The following is a 23,646-nucleotide window of genomic DNA, read 5'->3' as shown; positions in this document are numbered from 1 at the left end:
GAAGAGAGAGAGGGGGGAGAGAGAGGGAGAGAAAGGGTTAGCTCATGGCGCTCATGCTAAAGTCACATACAGTTCAAACACCCTAAGATTTGTGCATGAGCACATTCCTATGGGCACGAGGTGAAGGAGGTGAAGTTAGCTGTGTTTGTGTGTGTTTCACCCTCACCGATACTTAAATCAATTAAGCCAATTCAAAAATGTTTGTAACTGTAGACTACATTGTGTGTGTGTGTGTGTGTGTGTGTGTGTGTGTGTGTGGGAGCAATCTTCATTGCATCCACAGATGAAATGGATCATTGGGAGTCATGTTCCACTGGATGACAACTCCAGTAGCTGGGCTGGGATCTGAGGATTTGGTGAGCTGGGTGAAACAGAGCCAGCGACATCCAGGAGCCTGCAGCCCTGTCACATGGAAATGATCAGGAGCTCAGCTGGATGGCTAGCTGGCTGGATACAGCTCTCTCTCTCTCTCTCTCTCATGGATGCAGGGCCATGGCAGTAGCCACTTGATGGCAGCACGCTGACCCAGACAGACCTTCCTCTCTCAGTGCAACCCAATATGGCAGATGCAGTCAGGGAGCAGTGTGCTCCTGTAAGCCTGCCAAGGAGCAGAGCGGAGCGGAGCAGAGCCGGGAGCGGGGAAGGCTCCACAGCTCAGGATAGTTTAGACTCAGGCAAGTCAGGCAAGTTGGGTTTAGGGAAATATAACTCATATCAGATCGAGCAGAATGAAAGGGCGTAGGGATCTAATGGTATCTAGAATGTGATATGGGCAAATGCACAACTCTGGATTTAGAAGAAGAAAAAAAAAAAAAAAGATTCAATTTGCTCTCATTCTGGGAGTGAAGGCGAGTAACAGCCCACTCATATCCTGCTGGCGCAGGCCCAGGCTTTATGGCCCTTCTCCCCCTCCATCCATCCATCCATCCAGCGGGGATTAGGCTACCTTATGATCGGCGAGGCACATATCTTCATTGGGCTTCTTCAGCTCCCTGGCCATCTCCAGCTCCAGCCTGCGCAGCTCCAATTTCCGCTCCTTGTTTAAGCGCTTCTCGTCGCGCTTCTCCTGCTTCAAGCGCTCCCTCTCCTGTAGCCAAATGATGGAAGGGGTGGGGGTGTGAGGGGGGGTGGGGGGGTTGGAGAGAGAAAGTTAACAGTGCATGCTATCGCTGCCACCACAGACAATCGCGTTAAGGATTATGTCATTACAATTCAGCGAGAGCGCTGGGCCTCTCGCTTATAAATTGCGGCGCTTTCACTGAAAATTGCTGCGAGGCCGGATTCTCAGTTTTATTCACAGTCCATATACTCTGGGGGAGGGTTGGGGGGGGGGGGGAGAGGAAAAGGGCGAGGTGGGTGGAGAGAGGGAAGGAGGGAGGGAAGGAAAGAGGGGTATGAATGCGCACCTCTGCTTTCTTCCTAGCGTCCACAGCTTTCATCAGCATCATGTGCTGCCGCCTCCTCTCTCGCTCCTGAAAAAAGCACAAACACATTAGCCATCAGAGAGAGAGGGAGGGAGGGAGGGAGGGAGAGGGAGAGAGAGAGAGAGAGAGAGAGACAGATAGAGAGAGATATATAGATAAAGGTGGGAGAAGAGAAGAGAGAGAGGAAGGGGGAATAGAAATGAAGTAAACAGAGCAGGAAAGAGGAGAGAAGTGACAGATGAAAGGATTGAGGGGAAGAGTGTCAGAGGTAGACAGAGAAGGAGGAGAAAGAGGAGAAAGAGAAAAAGAGAGTGCATCTGATGGGGACACAAAACGAACCAACGAATACAGCACAGCGGAGAAAAAACGAAACAAAAACAGAAGCAACACAAATAAACACACAGCGAAAACAAATGGCCTGGCTTTGTGGATTATTCAGAGGAGCTTTAAGGACAATAACACATCGTCAGTGGTGTGGGAGTAAAGCAAAAGGTAGGGAAGCATCAATTAGGAAAGGAGTGGGAGCGGTGTGGAGGAGGAGGAGGAGGAGGAGGAAGCATACAGTGAGAGTTAGCGTTCAGCTCTGAGACCTGTTTGCACAGGCAGTGCAAGGAAGCAAACAGGTTTGGCTGCTAGCGGTCAGTCAACTAAACATCTGCATCTGGTGGTGGGGGGGTGAGGGGGGGGGGCTTGAAGTAGGAAACTTTTTCAATTACGGCATGTGTTATCCATTAAGCCGGAGGCTACCGGGGCCCTGTTTGTCATCTCTCGGTACAAAGGAAGTACAATTAAAAAAGCAGGGAGAATTTTAAATGGGGTTGGAAATAAGCTCCGCCGCGATCAATGGCCCCTTCTCTCTGAATTAAGATTTCAGGCAAATGCATGAATAATGGCGGGTTACTTTTAATAGTTTATGGATTAAAAAGGCCTGCCTGAGAGAGGCCTTGAGAGGAAATCTTTATCTGTGCTCGGCTGCTGCCTGAAACGGGATAGATGATTCCTGCCTGCCGCTTCTGCTGCCCTGCGAGCGCGGCAAACTCTCGGCCATTTTGTTTCCGTCTCATTTCTTAAGTGCTTTTTAAAAGGGTGATGCACGCAAGTGAAATCTGTCTATCTATGACTGTGTGTGTGTGTGTGTGTGTGTGTGTGTGTGTGTGTGTGTGTGTGTGTGTGCGCTCCTGCAAGTGTTCTAGAGTGTATGTGTATACGTGAGTGAATGTTGTGAGTGTCTGAGTGGAAGTAGGTTTGTGTGTATGTGTGTGTGTCTGTGTGTGTGTGTGTGTGTGCTTGTGTGTAAGTGTGTGACTGAGTGTGTGACCGTGTGCATACGTTTGTGTCAGAGGGGGAGGGGGAGATGTGAGGGCGGACTGGAAGGCTCTCATATATCAAACTCAAAACGAGTGTGGAATGAAGGAATGCCTCCCCGATGTTGGGGGATTTGGACTGGGGTCAGCAGGCAGACAGGACAGCTGCTTCTCAGGGGGGGGATGAAGTGATCTTTTATGGGCCCCGTGGATGTTCATCCACTTCAAAGGAACATCGCTCTGGCTAACACGCATTCGGAGACGATACAATGGAACACAAACAAAAATAGATCAATCCACAATGAAATGGATGAGTCCTTTCAGACTGTGAGAGTGCATTGCAGACTCTGTCGGATCAAGAACAGCAAATACTTTGAGGGGAAATAACTTATTTTTTTTATTTTTTTTTAAGAAAGATAATTGGGTGTAACGACTAAACAGGTGTTCTTTATTTCTTGCCGAGATTACAAAGCAGATGTAAGCAATGCACCTTGCCGGAAAGCCATGCAGAAGGAATGTAGAATGACAGCAGCCACGGCTATTCTTTATGCACTGATATGACAACCATATATCACAACCAACTCACAATGCAGATGTTAGATGTACAAAAATAAACATACCCATACCATATCTAGTCTAAGCCTCTCCAACTCCTGGCAGAAAGAGTTGATCAAGTATTACAAGACAGGAAAAAATAAATAAATTCAGTCACAAATCACACAAGTTTCGTTTTCTTTTTTTTTTTTTAAAGGATCCCAAACCCACACCCTTAAGACAGCCGCAACCCAATACAACAAGGCTGAGGAGAAAAACTGTGGTAGAGCAGAAAAAAGGGAAATAAATAAAATGAAAAATCACTGAGTATTTTTGGAGTGGTTACATCAAACAGAAAAGCCCTTTATTTCCCCCAGAGAGACTCGGGAGAGAGGGAGTGGAGATTGAATATGACGGGCGTGGCAGGGTGCTGGAGTGCGATACCCACCTGGTGCTTGAGAATGACTGCCTGCTGTCGGCGCATCTCCTTCTCCTGAAGCAGCGAGCGCGGGAGGGAAGAGAGCGGAGAGAGAAAGACAGAGTGAGTAAAAAAAAAAAAAGATAAAACTAAATTAAAAATCCAAACAGACTCTCATTTCCATTACCGTGGAAGAGAAAGGGGTGGTAAAAAAAAAAAAGCTGACACTCAAACTAACAAAGTTTTTTTTTTCCTTTTTTTTCTTTCTACTTCCCGCAGCACTTATTCCTCTGAAGGTCTGAAATCCCTCTAATCTGATTGGCAGGCATGGAGCCGGGCCAGGATGCCAAATGGAAATGCTGGAGTCATCCACAGACAGGAGCCAGGCCACCAGCCCTCAGTGTAGCGCTCGCGCTAAAGCTGATTAGCATGGAGGAGCCAGGCCACCAGCCCTCAGTGTAGCGCTCGCGCTAAAGCTGATTAGCATGGAGGAGACTGGCTCTGTGCTTCAGGTACGTTCACCCCAAAAAACGTCCAAACATGGTCTCTAACAGGGTTACGTTACTTTAAGAGGCTTTGACGACACGATATGGATCATAACTGTACAAGCTTATCTGTTGAGTTGCCTTCTGTGAGCAGTCTCTGATCAGATGGGTTTTAGCCACAGCAAAGAAAAAGACAGTCAACACTTGCTTCAGTTCTGCCATCACGTGCACTGGCTTGCTCATGAGTCTAAGGGTGGAGTCAAATGTATTAAAAGAGAAGAGAGACTCATCTAACCTTAATGCGTTTCTCAGCCTCCAGTATTTTGGCATTGGCTACTTCCTCCTTCTTCTTCCGCTTGGCCTGGGCATGTAAAACAGTGGGACAGCTCAGGCATCAGCATCACACTCAGTCAAAACCCGTTTCCATCACACACACACACACACACACACACACACACACACACACACACACACACACACCGAGACACACACACACACACCGAGACACACACACACACACACACGCACACACACACTCAGCACATGAGCTCTGTCAACGAACCAGCAATCCAAAGTTTCAGAGCAGACAGTTTTTCACACACAAGCAACATTTCTGCATGCACCTCATGACCGCAACAAAGCCCGAAACTTTGTTTAAACTCACGCACAAAGCGATTACATTCGGAGGTTTTAACCCGGGCACCGAGCACTCATTTTAATAAATATGACACAAAGTCAATGTCAAGGATTTTGGATTAACTTGGCAAACCGCTTGATTGAAAGGACAGGGGGAGGAAGAGGGGGGAAAAAAACCCTGTTTAACACCATAAGGGGGTACAGTAAATGAAAATCATTATGGGAGCCCATTAAAATCGAAGCGCAACACTGGGGGGGCTTAAAAGTAGCGGGAGGTGGAAGGAATAAATTAAGAGAAATTCCAATATGTGGTTACGAGCCAGGGGAAAAAAAATCCTGTTAGATCCACTTGCTGACCGTGTCGACTTACTGAGACTTCGACTCGGTGCGACTAAGACAGCATGTTGCCTCAGTAACAATGACAGCCGCATACCCTGAGCCGGGGACTGTGCAGACAAGCATAGCCAAACAACTTCCACTTTGCTATGCTAATTGTTTGTTTACTCCAGCACCAACAACGTGTGTGTTGGCCTTTTACCGATAATGATTATTTAACTGATTAATCGTGAATTTAAGCAAAAAAACAAACAAAACAAAAAAAACACCAGCTTGTGGGAGTTTTGAGCGTGCCTTTTTCAGAGTGTGTGAGTAAGCTCGGTTTAAAGTGCAACTCTGGCCGTACCTCAAGAATCTGCTGCGCCCGAAGCTCTTTCTCCACGCGAATTTGCTGAATCCGCTTGATCTTCTCCTGTTCAGATGAGTGCAGGAGAGAATTAATGAATTGAATCTGCAGCCCCTGCGCTGGCATATCAGGGTAAGTAATGCTTTAAATAGTGCAGAGAATATCTGCTGCTACTGAATACACGCTGCAGAAGCACAGAAAAAGTGTCTAAAAACAGGCCCCCTTCACACGTGTTTTAAAAAGGGTTTAAAAGGCAGATCACACACTGACGGTCTTCAAAGTGCCATTCGCGCCTTTAGATCTTCTTCTGCGAGAGGGAACAAAGCTCACCTCTCTTGTGCTTGAAGGAAGAGCATGTCACATTGTGTAAGAAAAACGGAAGAGCAAAGTGATGCTTTCCCTTCTCCCTGGGAGTGTAAGAAAGAAAGAAAGAAAGAAAGAAAGAAAGAAAAAGAGAAAAATAGACAAAGGTCTCCTTACCTGCTGTTTGAGAATCTTCATCTGCTCCCTCTGCCTCCTCCTCTCCTCTGCTGCCATGATGGCTGTTCAACAAAAAAAGGAGCAGTTGTGAGATCTGTGTATGGCTTCCATTAGTACCTCAAAAGGGCAGGTAAGACCCTAAACTGAACCCTTGGAGAGGAAGTGATGCGTGTCTGCTCACCTTGCTGTTTCCTGGCCTCCTTGGCGGCCCGGGCCATGGCCTGCTTCTCCAGCTTTCGCATGAGTTTGATCTGGGCGGCCTGCCGTGCGATTTCTGCCAGCAAAGAGACAGTCGTTAGTGTTCGCCCCTTTTCCCTCATGACCAGTGTTGTAGTGGTCCATGGAGAAGTGGGTATACTCTGAATTTGCAATTTTTTTAAGCAGCCCATACAGGCAGCACAGGATAAACCCCCGTGTTTTGAGAGGTGGGTATACGCAATGCTGACTGAAAAATAAGTGGGTATACTCCGTATACCTGCGTATACCTGGACTACATCATTGCTCATGACCTGCCCATGTGACGGTCACAATACTGAGAGGATCAATGGCAGAACGCACCATGCCGGTGAAATGATGCCTGTATAAATGTGGCAACCACACTTCTTCATGCAAACTACAACATCAAGAAGTACTGGCATTGGTAGTTAGAGGTCGTTGTGGGATGGGTTATTCAGGCTCGCTCCTGTACAGATCCTGTCCCATAGTGTAAAACGATGTCATATTTTTGGCACTCCCACCCGCATCTTTCACATTTTATCTCACTCCCGCCCACAGACTCCAGCAGGTAGACGTGTTCTTGGGATGGACTTTTCAGTCCCACTCCTGCCCACTCCCATGGAAATGTGCCATGCATAAAAAATCTAAAAAATCTTATGGCTGTTTATGTAAAACATGGGGTATTTCTGGCTGCTCTCCTATAATATTCTGTAGTTAAGGAACAGAAAATCTGCTTTTATTTTATTTCATACATATATTTCTATTTTGCGAGAGTCCCGCGAGTCATGTCTTTCTCCCTCTCAAGCACACGCATCAGTTTCTTCCTGCCCACACCCGCCTGCCTGCCTGCACCCACCCACACACACACACACTATTAGCGCCACGCAGCACTCTCCTGCACTGGGATTACTCCCGCAGGAGGACAGGCCTCTATTGGTAGTGTTGGTCAATTTCATTGCAACAGTGCCTAGGACGTCATTTCAGTAAGCCCCCAAAAGGTGTCAGTGTAGAGCAGGAGGGGCCAGGACAATCCCCTGCGCTAGAAAACTGCATTTGAACCCAGGATGATCCCCAACACGGAGAACAGCAATAACGCAACTGGCCTACACAGACGTGTATTTTGTGGTTTTCCCTCCCACGATAGAGATCACTCCCCATGTAATTAGTCTGTGAGTAAAGGTGGAGTACACACAAGGACCAGCTAAACAAACCCACCTTGAGCTTCAAGCTTGCGGAGGAGTTTGGCGTCACTGGGGCTTGGGAGGTCTTCCCCGCCAACGTTGGGAGGGCGCCCCTTCCTGCGCCCCTTCCTGCCATGGGAGCCTTCGCCCGGGGACAGCTGCTGCTGCTGCTCCTGGTCCTGGTCTGGGTTGGGGGGACGCCCGCGTCTCCCCTCCATGGCTAACACTCGGGGAATGATCTCTTCGTCCTTCAGCAGAACCCACTGCAAGCCCTTTGCAAAGATGGTGAAGCCACATGAGACGAACCCTACTCAAGCCCCCCCTACTCATGCCCCCCTGACACAGACTGAACAGACATACTTCACTTTCTTTATTTGGATTTTCAGATTTTGGAATTATTTGTGAGGTAAAATAGAGGGGATTCTCAGAGGAAATAACTCAGAGTGAGGGCTTCTTTTTGGTATTCAACTGTTTTGTCAAAATAGAGCCTTACTTTATGTCTCAGTTGGGTGCACAGGCTCAAAACAACTCTAACCTGAAACCCCTAGTCAGTAGTGGGCACTCAAATGATTACCTCAGGTCCTTCTCTGGCTTCATGGAAGTCACCAACTTTAATCTTTGCACTGAAGCTGAAGTTATCACGGGTGATATCACATATTCCATGTCTGGCCAAATACTACATAAAAAAAAAGAAAAAGAAGATTTAGTTAGTGAGCCAGGAGATACATAAGCATTTAGAACGATCCCTACAGAGCAACCTCGAGCTACTCACCGTAAGTGGAGTAGTGGTGAGATGGTCATGTTTATTTCCATAATAAATGTTTTATTATAATAATTATCCTTGATATAAACAGACAACTCGTATCGAAATATAAACCATCCATTTAATAAGAGAGGAAAATAAAACCAGACAGAGAAAATAACACTGAGAGAATAATGACAGAAAAGCTCTTCTCAGTTGTCATTTTATTTCTGGCAATATTTCCCCATTTTCCAAACTCATTAAGGAATAAATGGAATTTAACAATGTAACAGCCATTATAAATTTTAAATATTGTTAGAGTGGCCATTAAAAACAAAAACCATACAAAATACCTTCATGAATCACTTTAATTGACAAATACATTTAATTTAATAATCCCTTTTTAACACTGACCCTCCCACCAATCACACACCAACTGGGGGACTCCATTGCAATGGGCTGAGATCAAGGCTAACTAAGCAGCACAGGTGTGCGGTTATGTGCATCATAGAAATGTTATATTACTTGTAATCATTTCATTAACTGAAAATGAGGGATAGTATTATTTGCTTGCAACGTGTCACCTACTTTAACAACATCTGGATACTGCCGCATTTTCTTGCCACAGGGAGCGTAGTACGCAACGTCTCCTTGAAGACGCCCGCCTACATTCCTGATGCGGGTCTCCCTCTGCCACCTGCACAGCACATCAGACACACCGACCTCCATTACTGAACACGCATTCATCTTCAAATCAGCAAATCACTCCTCACACCAGCTCATCAAAAACATTAATTAACACAAACCAAATGAAAACACACGCGCAGACAAACGGTGCCTGTAACTAATCCAGTGTATACTGGAAGGTAAAAAAATGTAATAAAATAAGAAGAATGATGTGCCATGGGCACAACAAATAAGCAGGGGTTTGGGCTGGAGCGATCCCATTTTCCCTCCGTTCATCATTCATTCAAAACAGGCGTCCGCTGCCCACAGTCCTCTGACAGCTGGTCGTCAATACCAAGCGTGTCCTTGGGAGCGCGGCTGTTTATAACAATGAGCTCAGTGACGGGAGACCAGCAGAGGTCAGGACCTTGCCCTCTTGCCTCATAACTGTCCCGGGTTCACGCAGGAATGGAGAGAGGGGAGGAGAGGGAGAGAGAGAGAGAGGGAGAAGGGAGGAGAGAAAAAGGAGGAAGAGAGAGAAGGAAGGTGAGAGGGGAGGGAAGATGTGAGGAAAAAAAGAAAAATAACGGCAGTGAAAGGTGAGAAAAAGATGAGAAAGGAAAAAGACAGCAAAGGGAAGAATGTGAGAGTGAGAGATGGCAAGAGTAAAAAAAAAGGAGATATGGTGAGAGAGAGAGAGAAGGCTAGAAAAAAGGGTAGAGAAGGTGACAAAGAAAGCAAGAAAGAACCATGGGGGAAAAAAAGAAAGAAAGAAAGAAAGAAAGAAAGAAAGAAAGAGAGAGAGAGAGAGAGAGAGGGGGGGGGGGGGGGGGTGTGGGCACTGGATGTCCCCTGCAGCTGCCTGCAGCTGTGGCCTGTGCTCCTCCGCTGGGGGACCTGTGTGGCTGTGCTCCCCTCCATCTGTAATGAAACCTCCAGCACGATGGACAGGTGCCAAGGTGAAGCACCGCAATCCCCTCTCTGCTACGCCTGGCCTGTCGCCATCCTTTCTTTTCTTTTTTTTTCATCCCTCTCTCTTTCTTTCCTTCACCTTCTCTTTTCAAAGGAGGCAAGGCTCGGGAGCTTAAGTGAGGCTGAGGTGAGAGTCTGATATCCTGGCCTGCATCTGTATTTCTGCATTGCTCTTGTCTCTTTCATTCTTACTTTCTTGTCCACCCTCTCTTCTCTTTTTTTCCCCCTCACACCATGTCTTCTGAGGGCCTGCTGATGAAAAACATCCCCTGGCAGATGAAAGGACCGGCTGGCGGGTGGATCAGTTGCTGTTTTAGGGGGCTGCTAATGTTGTATGTGTGTGTGTGTGTGTGTGTGTATATGTCTGTGTGTGTGTGTGTGTGTGTTGGGGCTGGATGTGGTTAACCCCACCTATCTCTGCAGCACTGTCTCACTTCCTCCGCTCTCTGTTCTACAGGGACAACCCCGCCCCCCACCTGCCAGCTTTCCACACACACACACACACACACACACACACACACCCCTAGACAGACTCTCTTTACCACAGTCTGTGTAACCGAAAGCAGGCGGCTGTCTCGATGCGAGTGGAGCAGATTCATACAAAGGAAACAAGCTAACGACAAACCCAAGACTAAAACCCTGCGTTTATTCTTTGCCTTCCCTGGGCAGCTGCCTCAACAATAACTCTGACTGCCTCCAAGCACCACGACGCAAACCGGCTCAGAGGCTACATCTGTGTGTGTATGTGTGGGGGGGTGAGAGAGTGTGTGTGCTGTGAGAGCTCTATGTGTGTGCTGTGTGTGTATATTTGTGTGTGTGCGCCTGCGGTTGTGTGTGTTTGTGTGTGTGTGTGTGTGCGCGCGTGTGTGTATGTATGTGTCTTTGTGTGTGTGCGCCTGCGTTTGTGTGTGCGCGTGTCTTACCCAAGCTCCAGAGGAATCCTCAGCTCCCGTTCATCTGTCACTCTCTTCCTCTTCCCTCCTGAGCCTAGCGGTCGGGGGTTTGGGTGGAAGACATGAGTGAAGCTTATAAGCACAGGCACTCCATCTCTGGAGCTCATGCCCTCACTGTAATAAGCCTCGCTTCTCCTGTTTTATAATGCTGCCTTAAATGTTCTCATTCACTAGGTGTCCTTCTTCTCAAGCAACATGCAATGCAACTTAAGTACACAGGTTTTTTTTTTTTTTTTTTTTACAAATATAGGCATCACTTCCCCAGGAACTGAAACATTGTTGTGTACTGATAATACTAGCACTTGCGTGACAAATACGACTTGTATTTGAGCTGAGGACAGAAGACCCCACATTTTGCTTTAAGGTTGTTAAATGAAAGCCGCATCTAATTAAACATCCTTCAAAAAAAGCTTGTCTAGTTGCAGAAGTCTCCAGTCAAATTGCCCTATGAACAACAGGATATACCAAATTCAAATATACCAACCTGAGGGAGGGCTGAAATTGAACGAGGACGACGGCATGTTGTGATAGGCCAACATGGCGGCGGCGCTGGTCATGAGAGTGGGGGTGTGCATGCTGGGAGTTTTGATGACCTGCAGGTTGAGCGGGGACATGCTGGTGGACAGGCCCGACAGGCCCGAGGAGGAGCTGAGCAGGGCGGAGGCTTTGGTGAGTTTGAGCGGAGACCTCTCCGCCTCCGTGTCCGTGGTGGCAGTCTCACTGCGCTCCTTCAGCCCCTCCGACGCGTCCGTGTCACTCAGGTTGCTCTCGGAGTCTGGGGGGGGGACGGGAGGGAGAGCATTTCATATTAAACTTAATACAAGTATTTAGATTTAACTTTATCCAATCTTAGGGGAATTTCAAACCAGGTAAAAATCTTACAGGGCTAAGGTACAAAGAGTGATCGAATTCTGATAAAGCTACCGCGCTGACCTGATTGGCTGTCATCAGAGACTTCATCGAGGTCGTCATCTTCGTCTTCATCATCATCGTCATCATCATCCCAGTCCTCCTCATCCTCGGCCGAGTCGTTGGAGTCCTTGCTGCTGGGGATGTCCGACTCCGTCCCCCTGAACAGGTCCACCAGCGACTGCACCAGGTGGCTCTGCTGCCCAGGACTCGGCCCCGCCGCCATCGTCACCTTGGTGGGCTTGCCCTTACGGGGCCTGGGCGAGCTCGTGGCCGGGCCCCGCACCCCCGCTGTGGCCGAGGCCGGAGCAGAGGACGAAGCTGACAGGGAGTGTTCCCGGGCCCCCGTGGTGAGGTTGACGGGGGTGGAGAAGGCGGGGCTGGTGGCAGCCAGCAGGGGCTTGTCGGGGGTGCGGTTGTGGCCGCGGGGCTTGGTGATGAGCGCCAGGGGGGCCTCCTGCACAGCACTCTGGATGACCCCGTTGAGCTGCGGCGAGCCCGGATGGCCCAGCAACGTGCCGGCCAGGAAGAGGTTGGAGTGGCCGCTGTAGGGAGACAGGAGGCTGTGGCTAGCACCAGACAGGCTTTCTAAAGTGGAAAAATTGAGAGGAGGCAGCGAGGAGAAGAACTTTTTCTGGTTCTTCGACAACGACGATAACTCCTGCTGGCTCTTCTGCTGCAGGGAGAAGGCCTGTTTGAAGTGCTCCTGGGAGAGGAAAGGCTGAAAAGAAGAAAAAAAGAAAATGAAAAAGAGAGAAGTGGAAGAAGTTACTCAATCTGGCCGTTTGTACTGCATTACACAAGGGGGGTGTGAAGGCAAAAATCGAATTATTACCTAAAAATAGAAGTGCATTTTGAGGACAAACGCTGGACACAGCGTATTCAGTATAGATGTCGATTTCAGGAAAGGAAAAGTACTGTATATGCCTCTGCGTAATTCTTTTAGTTAAAAATGGTACAAAAAAACTAAAAGTACCATCAGACTAGCATGACTAATGGCCATTAGAAAGGGCTCCTTCAGTGCTCTCGAAAAAGGTCAGGCCACAGACTGATGCACTTCACCATCGCTCGCCACCGTTCACACTCGTAATTAGAGTTGAAAAGATTCTCCCCCCACCCCCGATAACTTCTAGCATCCACACGCGTTACCAAGTTAATTGCTTGTCAGCTTTCCTGAGGTATTTCCAACAGAGCTAACCGTGTTGTCACTTTCGGTCATGTTCGGCCCGAGCCAGCATGGAACACAATCAGACTGCTGATAACACTGTTTAGACATTTCATTTTCTGACTGGAAGCCACCGGGTGACCTTTTAAAATCTGCACGTCAGAAACAATGACAATCAAGCATAAATTAAAAGATAGCGCGCTAACACAAAAGGCTCCGGCAGAGGTAACAATAACAACAGGAAATAGCATCACTGTGTTGTATTTTTTTAAATGCAAAAGCCACCAGATAATATTCACTTTGTAGATAAAAGAAAAAGCATCAATAATTAACGACACTGGCCAAAATGACTCACAGAAGATAGCAGTGACCGCCACTGACCTGTCTCATTTTGAAGTTGTTGATTTGTAAGAGGGTCTCGTCCAGGAAGCTGCGACTGCTGGCATTGAGGCTATCGTACAGCATTGGGGGTTTGGGGGACGCAGTCGAAGCTTTGGTTTTGTGTGGAGGGGAGAGAGTCGGGGGCTTCGGGGAGGATGACAGCGAGGGCGGCCGGGGCGAGGACGAGAGAGACAGCGGCTTAGGGGACGAGCAGAGGGAGAGGGGCTTGGGGGACGAGGAGGAAACGGACGGCGGCTTGGGCGAGGAGGACAGACTGAGCGGCTTGGGCGAGGAAGATAGCGACCGGGGCTTGGTCGAGGACACCAGGGGGACAGGCGAAGCCTCTTTGCGGGACTGGGTGACCAGTGCCAGGGGTTTGGTGCTGGCCGCCAGCCCAGTGGCCTGGATGACGCTCCGGTGCTGCTTGGGGCTCTCGTCCCTGGGCCTGGAGCCAGAGAAGAGAAGGGCCGGGGGCTGGTGCAAGCCGGAGGACTGAGGGGAGGACTGCAGGGGGTAGCGAGCAGAGAGAGGGCCCTCCTCAGCTGGAGGTCTGCACGCCTGGGCGGCCCCCCTCTGGTCTTGGCTGGGTCTGTCAAGGGCCGCGTGAGGAAGGGTGGCCTTTTGACTCTCTGACAGACTCCGCATCAGCGCCTGAAAGAGGAAGGGAAGCAGGAAGAGAAGGCAGTGCGTCAGAGATGACAAACACAAACACACTCAGGCATGCATGCACACACACACACACACACACACACACACACACACACACACACAAACACACCACCACACAAACCACCACAACCAACACAGAGAGGCACCTACAAGTGTGGCACCTACTAACAGATCTGCCCTTGACATTTCCCAGCGCGACCCCTCATTGAAAGAGGGATGTATTACCCAGCAAAGATCCTTCCTTTTTAAAACACAGGGCTTGGTCAAGGGGGGGGGGGGAGGATGACAGCCACTTCCTCACAGACATGACATGTTTTGATGAAAAGAGCCCCGTGTGACTGAGTGAAAACAAGCCCCATCTTTCAAGAAGTTCTGACAGCAGAAACCCAATCTACCTTGACCTTCCTGCTGACTGGCCTTTCTTTCTCCAGGTCGGAGTCCTCGCTGTCGTTGCTCTGATCGTCGTCGTCGTCGTCGTCTTCATCGTCGTCGTCCTCAAGGTCGTCTAAATCGCTGCTGCTCACGCCGTCGCTGGAGCTGTCGGAGGAGGATGCCGATTCGCTGTCGCTGTTGCTGTTGCTAGAGATTTCCGCCGCTTTCTTGCGGAGTTTCTGAAACGGAGGAGGTGGGGAGAGCGGGGGGGGGGTGAGGTGATGGTGGTGTCAATCAACAACAGATGCTCTAGCTAAAATAGCAGTCAACCTTTCCCACGTGCTGGTGACAGTTTCCCACCGCTTCGGATCAACAGACACACAACAGACCGGCACCTTAGATCAGGAGTGTGGGTACACACTGATAGGAGAGCGCAAAGAGGCCTTTCACAAAAGCCATTACAAGGAGGATGGAGCTTGCTTACTTTCTCTTTAGATTTCTGGATGAGCTTCTCCACTGTGTGGCCCTGCTCCTGGTTACTCTTTCGGCTCCGGGGTGACGAGCCGGGGGCCTTCGTGGGCTCCGTGGCGGAGGGGGTAGAGGACGCTCCCCCTCCAGAGCCTGCCAAACCTCCACTCCCATTGATGGTGCCGTTTACCCCTGCAGCCAGCATCACACAGGAACACAGGCATTGAACCCAGCGCCATAAGAGACTCTACACTCTACATGCAACCACTGAACCCCTTCACTAATGCACATCCAGCACAAATGGTAACTGAATGCAGGATTAAAACATGCAAAGTGAAAAGCAACAGGGAAAAAACAGCCTGTGTTTGAGCTTTGTGTGTTGGATTTCTGCCTTTTCTTCTGAAATAGCAGGTGGTGCAGCACGCCACCCGAGGCTACGAGCGAACTAAAAACAGTTTTGACCGCTTGAGCCGAACACTTGCCAGAGGACAATCATGTTCGCAAATTCGTGGTGTGATAACGCAGCACCTGCTCACTAAACCAATGCCCTCGTGTGTCTTTTGCCGCTGCCTGTAGGGTCAATTAAAGCCCTTCTCCCTTGGTGCAGTGCCGTTTGGTCAGACGCCACTGTCCAGTTTTATTCTATAATAGTCGCGGGGTGCTGGTGGGTGTGAGAGCGTGGTAACGGTACCTTTAGAGGAGTTGCGACCGTTCTTCTTGGTGGGGGTGCGTGACTGGAAGGGGCCGCTGGGGTCCGGGCTCTGGACCGGAGGGGTGAACAGGGGCGGCAGACCCAGGAGAGGAGGGAAGAACGCAGCAGCAGCCGCCCTGCCATGAGCCTCTGAGGCACGCCACCACTCTGAGAGAGAGAGAGAGAAAGAGAGAGGGAAGAGAAAAAGAGAGCGAGAGGGAGAGAGGGACCACCAGTTACACACATCTGCCGTGCACCACTTCTTCTTCATTAAATTTCATCTCATGTGGTCACACAAACGAAGATTAGTCAGGTTCTTAGTCAAGGTCTGCATGCTGGGTGAGTGCGTCTGTGTAACCAGCTGTGCAATCTCTTAAAAAGCCCCTCTCCACTGATCTGTGCACGACTTTCTTACCACACATTCACTCACTCATTTTGACTACACACACACACACACACACACACACACACACACACACACACACACACACACACACACACACACACACACACACACACACACACACACACACACACACACCCTCCCCACCCACGCAACACATTTCAGGCCGCCTTGCAGCGTGCGAAACCTTTCCCCTGTTTCCGCTTTGATGTCAGATCTAGTGAGATGGCCTACACATTCCACCAACGCTGATTTCATCCCCTCCATTCGTTATTGTAAACATGTTGAGCCCCTGGAAACTCAAAGCAGATTGGTGAGCTCATCCCAGAGGAGAGGAGGGGCCCCCGAAAGTCCCTCTCTGCTCCGCGCGGCGCTCTGTGACTTTTACAGCTGCTGCGGAACCCTCTGTTCCTGCGCGCACGCAATTAATAGAAACCCGGTGAACATGACCTCTTCAAACAAACAAGAACCAGAAATACAACCCGAGAAAGGTCTGTTGTAAAAAAAGAGAGAAAGAGAGAGAGAGAGAGAGAGAGAGAGAGAGAGAGAAATGAAAAACTATGAATTTCAAAGAGGGATGTCTACACCGTCTGTCCAGATTTATGCCCCTCGCTTGGGGCACCAAACTCTCGTCCCGTCATGAAACGGTTTGGAGACGGCACGGGGTTTCGTCCGAGGCCCAATTCTAGAGGGTTAAAGCCCTTCCTCGACCCTTACAATACCATCCACCATAAATGTCAGGCCCTGAATGCAGCCTGTTGAACTGATGGATAGTACCATAAAGGTGATACATGCTGGCCCCTTCAAAGTCTGCCACTGGAGCGGGGTCAACAGGAGAGGCCATTTCACCACAAACAAAACAAGAAAAACTTTAAAGCTCTCCAAAGAAGAATGACCGCGACCTTGAGGTATTTGAGAGAAATGCACCATGTAATTACCCTTTTTGAATCCAATTAATTAGGCTTTTTTTTAAACACAGGAACGGACCTTTGTGTGTCTGCCTTATCTTGAGCTAATCCCGTGATCCCGGGTTTGAATGACTGAAGGGGGGGGGGGGGGGGTTCGCTCACTAGAGGAGTTTCAATGGGGGTCGGGGGGGGCACACCACGGCTAGAAGAAACACATTCTGGAGTCAGCAGTGTTATGATCACAGATGTGTTCAACAAATTAAGTTAGCCACAGTTTCTGGTGTATTTAATCAAAGACTTTAAGATTCTAAAACACAAAACACTCGTGGCTGCATGCAGAGGGAGAAAAACATTGCATTGTGATCTTGGACATGTAAACAATGAAAGCTCAAGTTCCACAATATTCTACTTTCACGAAATACGCAGACCTTTGGAGATTGATGAGGCCAGGTTTTACCCTCTCTCCTGGTCAATGACATAAATCTGCCCACCCCTTACCAAACCTCTCAACATTCCTGTGAGTAGCACACAGGCAGAACCTTCTTTTGGTAGCTTTTAACTATAAAAAACAAACGTACATGCATGCCACCATTGCAAGGAGCACCTCTCGCAACTTGCGCTAATCTTTTTCTTTAATCAAAAAAGAGTGTGTTGCAAACGTCGATTTGGATACGGTGGTCAACAAGTTTGTGGGAATTAAATGTTGCAAGGTGAATTTTATGGGTTAATGTTGTCTCAGAGTAATAGGCCTGTAGCATTGTCACTTTAAATGTGAAATCAAATACAGAAAGTTGACCTAACCCTCAATCAGTTGTATGTCTACAATAATACAACTCATTGTAGAATTAATTGTCATTTTAATACAGTTTGTTAGTACAATGTATTTCTACAATTGATATGTTGAAAAGAAAATGTATCCTGCATTCTCACAGTTGAGCCGCTATTTGTGCTTGGCATGGTGATTATGGCTACAGCCTGCGTGTGTGGTAGCATTGGCCATGTGTTTATTCTGTTAATAAAGAAAACACACACACACACACACACACCCACACACCAACAGATGGACATAATGAAGTAATGAAAATGTTAATTTCATATATTTCACAGACTTTGAATTAGTGGATCAAGATAGATAGATAGATAAATAGATGGATACTTTATTGATCCCGAGGGAAATTAAGGGATCATTGATTTAATTCCCCACCAAACAAATAGTCTTACAAACACGCTTTCCTTGGTAAACTACTATCGGGGACAGAAAGTTGTTCACATAAAAGGAACAGCCACTGTTTCACTGTTTCACTGTTTCTTGTCATCGCAACCATCAGCAGGAAGTGGTTAGCTCCACTCCTGGTTTTGCTACTGCTAATCTTGATGGTTGCTAATCTGCGGTTCCATTGTTTTGTGTGTATTTGATTAAGCTTGTGTCGGTTCAAAATGTACAGGGGGGGGGTCATCGAGTCATTGAGACGAGACAGAATTATTCCATGCAACGCGTCCATTGTTGGCCACTCATTAGGCTGTCATCGACACCTTTGTTTATCGGCCTGCGCTCAGAGCTTCGGTTCTCCTTGCGAGATAAAGGTTACAGACTAATTGTGACACGATGGTGCCGGCAGGTCAGGAGATGGCATGATTATTAATGTGCATCCCCCCCACCCCCACCTCACCCATCCACCCACCAACCCTCACCCACCCACCCTCGAGCGCACCTGGGAAGCTGGCGAGCTGTGGATGGGCCGGCAAGGCCGCAGACATGCCCAGGGAGCCCAGGCCTCCGAACTCCGAGCGGCCCGTGCTGCTAGTGTGAAGGCCGAAGGCGGGGTGGCTGACCATAGGGAAGGCACTTGAGAGAGTGAAAGGCTGATCACTTCCAGCTCGGAAGACGTGCCCTGCAGAAAAAGAAAAAAAAAAAAGTGTAGAGGAAAGAAGAATGCATTAGAAAAAGAAACACAGAGACAGACATGTGTGCGTTGTTCAGCAGCTAAAATAATGTAGCTTAATTATTCATCCATATGGCTGTTAATGTTTCATACCATGAGAATCCCTCCATGGGTCTTTTTTCCCTATAAAATCCCCTAGCTGGTAAGAGAATGTTTTATGCATTATCAATAATAGACATTAGAAGTACATGAAAGAGACACAGAGTCCCTTGGATTCGACTCAAACAGCGTGCGTGCTTGAACAAATGTTTTCCATGGCTCTGCAGTTTATCCAAACCCTGTGTGAATATCAAAGTATGGATTTAGTCATCTGTTCAACGCCATCCATGACAACATTCTACTGTCACTATAGGAGTTCAATGAAACAGCAAAGGCTTGGAGTTGGATGACCGGGAGACTCGTTCGATTTTGTTTTTTCTGAGGGATCTTTGACAACCTCAATCATGATGCAATCCTGCAGACACTCTCTTCGTGTGTTTCTAGGCTAATTTCCACAGGGTTACAAAACCGAACGGCTCACAGAAAAAAAAACGACCTCTTACATGTCTAATGAGGAGGAAGAGAAGGAGAAATGCACTTAGAGGGAGCAGAGGAAATGAACGAGGAGTGAGTGAGCGACCCCCTGTAGTACACAGGCTCTCAGCAAAAATGGAAAACACAAATATTGCAGGTGCCACTTTAAGGCCCTATTCATTAATATATGCTGTGCGGAAGCAAATACTTATTCATTAAGACCTGCATCCTCCACACTGACGTTTGTTGGTAGTCAGTGTCTGCAAAAAACGCACCGACACTGACAGCTGATGCCAGGGCCTTTTGCCTCGACAAACCGTCCTCTCCCGCAATCAGAGCCGCACCGAGAGAACAAATTTCATGAAAATTCAATTAGCAGCACAGACACGAAATGCAAGAGGAGAAAAAAAAGCTGGTGTCGGGTGCTGGAGCAGCCATTCCGTGTGCCAGGTAATGTGTGTGCATAAAAAGTGATGACGGAACAGATTTCGCTTGGGTGGTTAAAAAAAAAAAAAAGAGAAGCTTGGAGCGAGTGAAGGAAATGTCAAATAACAGACAGAAGGTCATTTAGCCTCATATTTAATTGGGGAGGGGAGGGGGGAGGGAGGGGCATTCGTAATAGTGGGGGGGGGGGGAAGTCTTATGCATGTGTGATATTGTTAATAGATTTGTTTCATTACAAAATAGAACTTTCTTTTCAATAAGTTGCACCATCAGGTAGGGGAAGGGTTGGAAAGGGGAATAATATAACCGGAAATTTAATAGACAATGAATCACACGATTCCCACAACAGCAAATAAATAAGTGTAGATAATGCATAATGTATAGCCTATGCCCGGATACTCTTCTGCAACACAGAACCGACTGTAGTGTCTCTGTCACAATACGGTTTCTCTGAAATGTGACAAAGTTTTCACCATGATGGGGTTTAGATTGGTCTCAAATTAGGTCTAAAAAAATGCTATGGAATAACCCTGTTTACATTTTGACTCAAGAGCTGTCAAAACAATCTAGAGCAAAACATGACTCTCACCCTGAAACAAATTTACTTGCATACATTCATTTTCATGGGGGGGGGGGAGAGTAATAAAGCTGTAAAATGCATTATCTATTTTCTTTTTGTTTTTAATGTTTCTTTATGCAGGCGTTTTTCTCCAAATCCACAAGGACTAAGCTACGAGAACTGGAGGCAGGAGAAGGAAAAAAAAGGAAAGAAAAAAAGTCTTGCCGAGGAGAGGAACAGTTTCTTCAAGAGATACAAAAATGGATGGGGGGGGGGGGGGGTTTGGGGGGCTCTTTTGTGCAGCCTTCATGCCCGTTTACATACAAAACAGACCAAATCTACTCTTTGAATCTAATTCTAATGAGCTGCATATTTAGAGAGAGGCCCGTGGAGGTTTGCGGAGTCAATACAGAGATAAATGCCTGGAAGTCTCGCCCCAAAAGGCCAGCATCCGTCTTCCTAGCTGTGCAGGCCTGGCAAGGGGAATGACATCTGCAAATACCTTTTTAATATTAATGCACTTTCAGCCACGGCATAATTTAATCACAATTTTTTTCCCCTCTCTTCCTTTTTTTTCTGAGGAGAGAGGCGCAGGAAGTCCGATATATAGGATTATGAGGGGGGGGGGGGAGGTTGCTATTGTTTTCTTGCCTATGGCTGAGCCATCTTCTGCAGAGGACAATGTGGCTGAGTGCTGATCGTTTGTTCCCGTCGATTAGAACCTGTCAACAGCTTCATTTTAATCGTCCACATGACCTTCTGACAAAGTGGGGGGTGAGGGGAAGGTGAGATGCGCTCATCTGCACCAAGATGCTCATCAAGAGCCATTTCAAGACGCAAGATTTTATAAATTGAATGAGATGGACGGGTTTATCTTTTATTTGTAGGTTCCTACCTTAACACTGTGACCCCCCCCCACACACACACATCAGTGTCTCAGTCCTTTACATAAATATTATTAGAATCAATAGGGCACTTGTCAATAATACGTCTCGCATGAAACAATACCATAATTAAGACAGCCCTAGGTGATGTAGTGTAGAAGCGAATCACTGTGATTCCATCACTCCAAAAATCTGTGGTGGTGGTACCTCAAAAACAGAAATAACATCCTCACTTAGCTTTGCCTTGTTCCACAGGCAATGAGCAATCTCATAAAGGAACTCAATCGGCTTTCATTCTCATAGCACCAACGTGACTTCAGAAGTGCCACTGTGCTCTGGGCATTTCATTCAGCGCGCCCGCCCGGTCCAAAATAGCTTATCTGGGAAATCACAGTGCCCGTTTGGGGCAGGTGGGGGAGGTGGGCTGAAGGGAAGTTTAAATGTATAATGTATGAGAAAGAGGCTCTAATGCTTTCTTCATTGTAACAGCGTGAGGGGAGAAAACACACACACACACACACACACACACACACACACACACACACACACACGTACACACATACACATGCATAGACACACATTCATTTTTTTTGTCATTTCTTATCATAAAAGAAAGAGGGAGGGGAGAATGGGGGGGGGGATAGACCTTCACAAATCACAGTATGAAAATTTGCATGTTATTTTCTGGTCAGGGTAATCTGACAACTTCAGCCGTCGACGCCGTGCCTGGCCCCATAATGGCTTTGACCACAATTAGTATTCACAGAAAAACAGAGAGATGTGAGCAGCCACACACACACACACACACACACACACACACACCATTCTAATACATGCCCACTGACACACACACACACACACACACACACACACACACACACACACACACACACACACACACACACACACACCCTGTCCTGTGAGGCTGACAGACCCGTCAAATCACGCTGGGCTAAACTGGAGCTAAAGGTTGTCAAGAGACATCCAAGAGGGTGTGCATCTTAGGGAAAGGGGATGGGGTGGAAGCGAATGTGTTTTAATTGTTGGCACTCATTAATGCAACAGCTTTTTCAATTTCCACCCAAACTGTCAGAAAAGTGCGAGACTGGCTGGAGGAAGGTGTTTTTCTCCGGCTTAATGATACACACATAATTAACACTGCAGAATGTGCCTGCTTTACCTAATAAGCTGAGCAGGAGCAGGACAAAGGAGGAGAAAAATGGCAGGATATTTGTTTTTTGTTTTTTTTGGTTGATGTTTTTTTTATTACATTTTTTTATTCTTTTTAAAAAGGTGGCATTAATATGGCACCAGGCCATTTTAAATGGAAATGGTAATACCCTAAGCCAAGCCAGTGCATGAAGTATAAAATGTTTTGGAAATAAACAGAAGAGTGTGGATGAGGTGTACCTTTTAAATCATACACACGCTATTGTATCCCTTTAGGCTTATGAGGTTTTGCTGTGTGTTGACAATTTGCCTCCTTATCTGCCTGCTTCCTGTCAATATCTGTCAGTGCTCTAATGCATCTGCATGTCAAGGATTCTGCATGCATAGATGCACAGATGCATGCGTTATTCTCTCCATGGATTTATGCCCCTGCAACCATTTGTGCACTTATTTTCATTTCTGCATAATGAGCATCACATAGATTAGGTTGTGATGTGTGTATTCATGTTTTCCAAAATCTGCATGTATACACACGTATGTAGGTGTACCTGCAAAAAATGTGTGTTTATATGCGTGTAGGGGGTGTATGTCTGCACACACAGTTATATGAATATATGTGTGTGTGTGTGTGTGTGTGTGTGTGTGTGTGTGTGTGTGTGTGTGTGTGTGTGTGTGTGTGTGTAGGGGCGGGGATGGCACGGATGTGTCTCCCTCCCTCTGCGCTTACCACAGGTGGTGAGAGTGGAGCCCAGGGTGGCGGGGCTGGCGGCCAGGCTGCTCTTGGAGGGGGGGTGCGGGGGCGAGGCGGAGGCGGTGGCAGCGGCGGTGGCGGAGGAGGCGGCTGGGGCGCTGAGCAGGGAGGATGGGGCCGCAGACGGGGAGGCTAGCCGCTCTCCAGACTCCATATCTGTCAAACACAATCCAATCAGCGCGCTTACAAAAGGCACGGCACACAAATAAGGCAGAGAGAGAAAAGCACCCCCCCACTGAGACCCCACGGCCCAATGATCCTCCCCCACCTTCCCTATCCACACACACACACACACACACACACACACACACACACACACAGCCATATTCCCATCTCAGTGGATGGCCTGAGTCTTCCTTTCTGCTACTTCTGTGTAAAAAGACGTTCAGCCTTGGCTATTTGGATGCAGGCAGGGTGAGTTGGGGAAATTTCACCTTGCTGCCATCAAAATGGGGTGTGTTGCAAAGGTAAGGAATGGTTCGACCTGTCAGTTACTGACGTGTATATGTACATGAGCGCGCACACACACACACACTCACACACACTCACACACACACACACACACACACACACACACACACACACACACACACACACACACACACACACACACACACACACACCTTCGTGAGATTAACTGAGCTGTTCACAGTCTATTTTTAATATGGGATGTAAAACTAACCCTGCGATTTACAGAGGTTTAGCTGGCAAATAAACCTTTTT

The 23,646-nt window shown here is 47.8% G+C and overlaps 1 protein-coding gene across 1 annotated transcript in view; it reads right to left on the bottom strand.

Annotated features, from left to right (window-relative positions):
* The window catches only part of baz2bb (bromodomain adjacent to zinc finger domain, 2Bb), a gene marked incomplete at its 5' end in the record, with an annotated part of 32,316 nt that extends 9,239 nt beyond the window's left edge, over window positions 1–23,077 (bottom strand). Inside the window, 20 exons of the mRNA XM_080838368.1 lie at window positions 947–1,087; window positions 1,407–1,472; window positions 3,349–3,381; window positions 3,711–3,755; window positions 4,461–4,526; window positions 5,484–5,549; window positions 5,964–6,025; window positions 6,145–6,237; window positions 7,395–7,632; window positions 7,935–8,036; window positions 8,691–8,799; window positions 10,664–10,727; window positions 11,178–11,468; window positions 11,627–12,323; window positions 13,149–13,799; window positions 14,213–14,428; window positions 14,674–14,849; window positions 15,349–15,516; window positions 18,372–18,551; window positions 22,900–23,077. Of these exons, the coding sequence (XP_080694494.1) occupies window positions 947–1,087; window positions 1,407–1,472; window positions 3,349–3,381; window positions 3,711–3,755; window positions 4,461–4,526; window positions 5,484–5,549; window positions 5,964–6,025; window positions 6,145–6,237; window positions 7,395–7,632; window positions 7,935–8,036; window positions 8,691–8,799; window positions 10,664–10,727; window positions 11,178–11,468; window positions 11,627–12,323; window positions 13,149–13,799; window positions 14,213–14,428; window positions 14,674–14,849; window positions 15,349–15,516; window positions 18,372–18,551; window positions 22,900–23,077 (3,642 nt within the window). The remainder of the gene's footprint in view (window positions 1–946; window positions 1,088–1,406; window positions 1,473–3,348; window positions 3,382–3,710; window positions 3,756–4,460; window positions 4,527–5,483; window positions 5,550–5,963; window positions 6,026–6,144; window positions 6,238–7,394; window positions 7,633–7,934; window positions 8,037–8,690; window positions 8,800–10,663; window positions 10,728–11,177; window positions 11,469–11,626; window positions 12,324–13,148; window positions 13,800–14,212; window positions 14,429–14,673; window positions 14,850–15,348; window positions 15,517–18,371; window positions 18,552–22,899) is intronic.
* Window positions 23,078–23,646: the final 569 nt, after the last annotated feature.

The sequence above is a fragment of the Sprattus sprattus genome (assembly GCF_963457725.1).
Source record: "Sprattus sprattus genome assembly, chromosome: 5".
In the NCBI taxonomy this organism is placed as follows: domain Eukaryota; kingdom Metazoa; phylum Chordata; class Actinopteri; order Clupeiformes; family Clupeidae; genus Sprattus; species Sprattus sprattus.
This window is presented reverse-complemented; position numbering and strand designations above follow the sequence as displayed.